General features: G+C 40.6%; 1 protein-coding gene across 1 annotated transcript; it reads right to left on the minus strand.

Annotated features, from left to right (window-relative positions):
• Positions 1 to 1,996: 1,996 nt before the first annotated feature.
• On the minus strand, positions 1,997 to 5,969 carry pax4 (paired box 4). The gene is made up of 10 exons (XM_058625776.1): positions 5,825 to 5,969; positions 5,530 to 5,660; positions 5,233 to 5,448; positions 5,022 to 5,112; positions 4,768 to 4,899; positions 4,588 to 4,670; positions 4,451 to 4,511; positions 4,249 to 4,322; positions 3,422 to 3,527; positions 1,997 to 2,292 (listed from the first exon to the last, which is right to left on the minus strand). The coding sequence occupies exons 1-10, from the start codon at positions 5,856 to 5,858 to the stop codon at positions 1,997 to 1,999; spliced, it is 1,224 nt and encodes a 407-aa protein (XP_058481759.1). The 5' UTR covers positions 5,859 to 5,969.
• Between the last annotated feature and the right edge of the window lie 732 nt (positions 5,970 to 6,701).

Genomic DNA, 6,701 nt, shown 5'->3' on the forward strand with positions numbered 1-6,701 from the left:
TTTGCTCACTTTTCCTTCTTTACCTGCTCATTGGCCCCCTCTACAGGTCATTTGAGTGTGACACCCCTCCTCTAAGGATTCCCTTAAGGTCATTTAATTTAATCAAAGGAGGGAAGTCAATGTTTAATCTCCTCTCAGCAGTTGTGAAACCATGTCATTTCTGTGTGACCGTGTGGAAAGATGACACATGCTTTCAATGGAAGAACCAGTTGTTTACAGTGGATCCGGTCCACGCATAATCATGTACTTAACATAAACGAATCGCGTGCTATTAAAACACGTGAAATCATTCACATCCAAAGAACAGAAGTAGAAGAAATAAATGTACTCGCTCACTTTCCACCACACTATCAGGAGCGGATGATTTACACAGCAGCAGAAATCACAACATGTGGAGGTGTACTTATATCTGGCCTCGCTGTGTTATTAAATTCCGACGGGTCACTCTGCCAGAAGGCCACTTCCACGCTGCTGACCGAGCTGTTTGCCTCCCGATCCCAGCGCTTTACCCCGATGACCAATTATCGGGGAACTCTCGAGCCACAACTGTCTCCCCGCTGCAGTAAAGGGATGTGAAGGAATCCTATGCCTCTGTCCTGTTGCACTCATAAAAACTGATACTGAGCGGCACACGGATCAGATCGCGTTTGGGCCTTTTTTGAAGTTAGACTTTTATAGATTTTCCCACCGGCCGCCGCTGTACAGAAATGTTGGAGGCGCGCCCGAACCACCCTCTGCACTTAAACCAACAGCAAGCCCAAGACTATAAAAGACATAACATCCATATATTATTATAGTGGTAACCTTAAATGAGCCATGGAGCTATGATTTATGTCGCAATCATATTGTATCACTGACCACAGAGAATCCAGATGAAGTTCTGCTCAAGTATCCACAAATATTATGAGTGAATGTCTCAGCTATGATCTGCCAACTGCTTTGTGCTTTTTGTCTTTTCACAACTCGCTTAACTGCGAGTTTATAAAGAAATTGGCGTTAATTTCTTTATAAATGGATGTATTATTAATGGTTGTTTGTATTGACTCCAGAATGACGATGAGGAGCATGCTGCCGTTTTGGACCACCATGGTTTCACAGTAGCCCACAGAGGACAAAACTGAACATCTAAAAAACACCTACAAGGGTAAGAGAGAGGTGAGGAATAATCAGCTGCAACACCATCTGTAACTCTTGCCTGGCCATGGAATTTGCTTTTGTCACCAAAAGAGGAGAGAGTTGGACATCTTTGGCCTGTTTTTGGACATTGAGACATGTGAGAGTGAATGGTTATTTGTCTCTATATATGTTGGCCCTGCGATGGGACTGGTGAACCCTGGTTTTCGCCCCATATGTCAGGTGGGATTGGCTCCAGCAACCCTCCTGTGGAGGATAAAGTGGTAGACATGATGGATGAATTATATTTGAGTCTTGTTATCCTGGTATGTGTCTGCTCATCCAGGATTTAATCCATGGAACTCTCAGAATGTAGTAAAAGGAGATTGAGGCCCAACACTCTTGAAAATCATGCCGTAAAACTACGTTTTTATCAGTTTCATATGGTTGCTTATTCATCTTCAGACATTCGTATCCTTGTGCCCGTGTCACTTAGTGTCAAGCACTTTCTTTTCATTTTAAACTCACTGTCTTTTCATTATCTCATGAAGCTCTTTGTGACACTTTAAATATCAACACCTTTGTGCACAACATGACAAATCAGTGAAACAACAGAAGCTTTATTAAGCATTTCATGTCTTACACAGTATAAATAGTGCAGTAACTGTGAGTCTTGTGTTAATTCTGAATACTTCATGTCGGCTGATGAGACTAGTTATAGATTAAAACAAAAAATAAATTGGATGTGGTGCTTCCTCTTACTGATGACATTTCAAGAGCACAGATTCAAAGAAAAGTGGTGCGTGTTGGGTAAAATATAGAAACTTCAGTCACTCGTTGCCCTCTGCTGGACGACTATGGTCATACATTTAGTCCCGATGCACTAGTGTGTACTGACGTCCCAGTGCTGCTGGTTGAACACAAACCTCGGATCTTTGTGGTAGTGGCTCCACGCCAAAGAAATCCCCTGCTGATTCCAGCACTGAGTCAGAGGCCGTTCTGCCCTCAGAGGGAGGGACGTCCTGGTGTCGGTGAGATGGTGAACCAGTGGGAAAGTGTATCTGTCTGTGTGGAGAGCCAGTGAAGCCGCGTCTCTGCTCGGGGTCGACATGTTATTTGGCTGCTGGAAGAATGAAGGGGGCATCGAGACGGAGGCCGGACGTCCAGAACCTCTGATTCCTGCAGGTTAAAAGAATGAAATCACTTCATTTGTTCACATCTTATACACTTTTAAACTTGCTCAAACTCTCACTCAACATTATTCGTTCTTTTGAAGCTACAGTGTTTAAAATTTAGCAACATGCAGAGGTGTAAAGAAAGAAAGTACAAATATTCTACCCAAGTACCACTATTTTGATATAATTTTACTTAAGTACAAGTAAAGGTACTGGTCTAAAAATGTACTCAAATTAAAGGAAAAAAGTAGCTTGTTTAAAATGTACTTAGAGTAAAAGTTACTTAGTTACAAATCTCACATGAATTGTTTTAATTAAAGGCAAAACTTTAACAATTACCAGTGCTGACAAAATAAAATACACTATCTATCTTAGCTAGCAAGCTTTCGTTTTAGCTAGCAAGCTCTTTATATATCTATTTATCTTTTAAAAAGCAAGCTGTCATTTTAGTTAGCAAGCTCTCTATCTATCTGTCTGTCTGTCTGTCTGTCTATCTGTCTATCTGTCTATCTATCTATCTATCTATCTATCTATTTATCTATCTATCTTTTAGCTAGCATGCTTTCCTTTTAGCTACCAAGCTCTCTATATAGCTATTTATCTTTTAGCCAGCAAGCTGTCATTTTAGTTAGCAAGCTTGCTGTCTATCTATCTATCTATCTATCTATCTATCTATCTATCTATCTATCTATCTATCTATCTATCTATCTATCTAAATATATATCTATCTATCTATCTATCTATCTATCTATCTATCTATCTAAATATCTATCTATCTATCTATCTATCTATCGAGCTAGCTAGCTAGCTATCTATCTATCTATCTATCGAGCTATCTATCTATCTATCTATCTATCTATCTATCTATCTATCGAGCTAGCTATCTATCTATCTATCTATCTATCTATCTAGCTATCTTTTAGCTAGCATGCTTTCCTTTTAGCTACCAAGCTCTCTCTCTCTCTCTCTATCTATCCTTTTAATCCTCACTCACTCTTTATTTCTCTTACGCCAAAACAAGCTTATATGTATATCCACTATACAAAACAAAACAAATTAAAACAAACTTTTAGGATCTAGGCATTTATATACTTTTAGTTGAATACACTGATTTGATTAAACTGACTTTTTACCTGTTTCTGTGGGGGAAATGTGGCTGTTTTGCAGTTTGCGGGCCCCTGTGCTGTAGGAGGATAAGGCACTGGCGTTGTGACAGTAGACTTTAGACACTCCTGGTGCCTTCAAACCAACAAAAACAAAAACAATCCAAATGAGACCATTAATATGTTTCTGCCATATGGGAGAAACTAAAGCCAGATTTTATTTGATCACTGTAATCCCATTTATTACCTGAACAAAAAATACATTTCAAAGTTCCAATAAAATTTCAAACTGTAGTGTGTAACTTTTAAATATAAACACATGTCCATTACTTTTGAAACCCGCTGTCAAATTAGGTCACGCATTGCTGCCTGAAAAGCCAAATCAGGTCAGCTGTTTCATTTACATGAGGTTCATTTAAAGGAGAATGACAACAGCTGTTGATTAATCGGGCTTAAACTGGGGGCTTTCGTGTTATTCTGTAAAATGAAGAAGGTTTTCCGGGGCCTTTACCCTGCCTACCACAAATTACTATTAGAAGAAGACAAAACAACAACAAAGAGTTGGAATTTCCTCCTAACCTTCATAATCCTGAGTCTGTGTTTGTGTCACGAAGCAGCAGAAGGAGAAGATAAGTCTTCCTCACAGCAGCGTCACTGTCACTCACTGCAGAAGCTCAGCTCATGTCTATTTTTACTTATAGCAGCTTTTTTTGTGAGCGTTAGATTGTAACTGCTGAGAAACCATCAGAAAAATACCTACTAATAAATGATAGGTATATCTGTGGTATTCTAACTTGTGAGCTCATGAAAGACCCTGAGGCTGCAGGGCTTTAAAGTTCATCTCACTCTCGTTGTACCTGCTCTGATGGGAATCTGTGCAGCTCCGTTTCATTCACTGGAACAAAATCCCGTTGCTTCTGAACGTCTGAAGCTGTCAAGGAGAAATGGACTTCATCAAACAGTGGCGATGCTGCAGTTCTGTTCATTTTGGGTTTTTTTGACTGACAGTGTCACACACTCTCTCTCTGTCTCTGTCTCTAGGCCTTCACTCCAACTTACCCTGTGGTCCACTCAGTTTAGTTTCCCTCCTCCACTTAGCTCGTCTGTTGGAGAACCAGACCTTTGAGAAACAGACAGTTTATATCAAGTTTTGCAGAATAATATATTATAAAATAATAATAATAATGAATAATAACCTTAATAGTTTCCTCTGGAAGATTGATCCTGGCAGACAGTTTCTCTCTCAGGTACATGTCTGCATACTGGCTGTGACAAAACTCTGATTGTGTGGAAGAGAGGGACGAATATTTCTTTATTTACACTCATACGAGTGGGAAAACGTTTGACGGTCACATGCGTGGACAATTTGAAGTCACCTTGCTCGAGTGCTCGGCTCTGGTCTGGGCTGAAGGTGGTGCGGTTTCGTTGCTGGACGCCTTTGGGCGTCGGGTCATCGCTGCGCTGGGTCTCTGTGTGATTCACTTCCTCTAGCATCAAAGATTCCAAATCTGTCCATCACACACACACACACACACACACACACACACAAGATATTATTTTTTATAACTTTTAGATAACTAATAGATAGATAGATAGATAGATAGATAGATAGATAGATAGATAGACTCACCCTGTTCTGTGCTGATATGCGCGTTGATCTCCATGCACATGGGTCCGTGGTCCAGGTGAATTTTCCTTAAAATCCGGTTTATAGAGGACACCTTGTGGAACACATGGTGCCATGTTTGTACATACGTGTAGACTACAATATGTGCATCATTTATCGTTTGATCAGGTTCATGACAGAAAAGCGTTTGTTGTTTTTATTAATTGTCACTTACGCTTGGAACTTTGGAGACTTTGCATAAGCGCGCGGCCGTCAGCCGTTTTCTGATCTCCCACGCGAAAATAGTTGGGTTTTCCCTCTTGTACTGGATTATGGTGGAGATGACGCCAGGCGTGAGGAGTCGAGGTCGACTCCCTCCAATGGTCTTGGGCTCCAGGAGTCCAGTGCGCCGGTAACGGCTCAGGATCTTACTGACGCACCCGTTAGACACCTGCAATGTTGTTGTTGTTGTTGTTTAATCCACTGAAACTGATCCGGCATTACAACGATCTACGTGTGATTTCATGCGTACCCGAAGTATCCTGGATATCTGACTGGGTCTGACTCCCTCTGAGGCCAGCTCAATCATCTTCCTCCTCTTGGACTCAGGTAAAGGTCTGCCGTTGAGAAACGTGCCGCCCAGCTGGTTCACGCGTCCACCACCTTTGCCATAACATGATCTCTACAGTTAAAATGTGTCTATACAGTTAAACTACATAGTGTGCATAAGAACAGCTTTGATTCCACAACTAACTTGTGGCAAAGTCGGTTTTTAAGTTTTTAAGTTAATATAAATGTAATAAATAAATAAAAAGAAATACATGTACCTTTGTTTTCCAGATCAGCGTTTGTTCCACACATCGTCGCCCTGGTTTCCAGTCTTTAAAAGATGATTTCTTTGGGATGGAAAGATTGTGAAAAGTTGATCTGCTCCAGGAGAAGAAGTCTGTTGCCACAGAAAGTCCACGCGCCTGTGGAGCGTGACAATGGCAGGACTCGCAGCCTTCAGCAGGTATTTATAGGTCTGCTCACCTCAACGTGACGCGATCTGTGGTCTGCATCCACGAATGTCAACATCACCTGAGAGTGCATGTGGGCATCGTGAGCCTAAAATACAAGAGTCTGAGTTCTGTCAGTGCAGGACAGTCATTTTCTTTCAAATGAAAAAAAAGTGTTTTTTGTTTTTTTTTTCCAGGATTTCCAGGAAGTCTTTTTCATTTAAGCACGAGAGAAATTCATGATTTATGAAATTCATCCTCCAAAGATTGTTATGATTTATCCCAATAGATAGATAGATAGATAGATAGATATATATATAGATATATAGATAGATAGATAGATGTTATGCTCATAAAGAATGAAATAAAATAACAAAATAATGTGGATTTGATCAGATTTAACACATTTCCTCTACAACACATGTCCATTCACACAGATTGTGTTTTAATATCAAACATTCCTCGTGTTTTGTTGCCATATTCCATGGATGTTTTGGCTGCTCATCTTTGCGCAGGCACAGTCTCTCAGTCAGACTCACTTTTTGGTTCTGTTTTTGTTTTCCTTAAAGTTTCTGCTTCGCTGCGTGTTGTCGTGCTGCATCATGTTAAACATTCATTGGTGCAAAGATTGGAAATTATAGTCAACACCGGTATGCTTGAGGGGGGCCTCGTGGTCACGTGACTTGAGCATCTTTTCCCAGGTGAA

The sequence above is a fragment of the Solea solea genome, chromosome 3 (assembly GCF_958295425.1).
Source record: "Solea solea chromosome 3, fSolSol10.1, whole genome shotgun sequence".
In the NCBI taxonomy this organism is placed as follows: domain Eukaryota; kingdom Metazoa; phylum Chordata; class Actinopteri; order Pleuronectiformes; family Soleidae; genus Solea; species Solea solea.

Bases quoted from the DNA above. Each gene is read 5' to 3' on its own strand.
- pax4 (XM_058625776.1), bottom strand. From the start codon at position 5,858: ATGTGTGGAACAAACGCTGATCTGGAAAACAAAG. The intron at 5,449-5,529 runs GTACGCATGAAA...ACAACATTGCAG, and splicing joins AGATATCCAGGATACTTCGG to GTGTCTAACGGGTGCGTCAG. The intron at 4,671-4,767 runs GTGACTTCAAAT...CCACACAATCAG, and splicing joins GAGCCGAGCACTCGAGCAAG to AGTTTTGTCACAGCCAGTAT.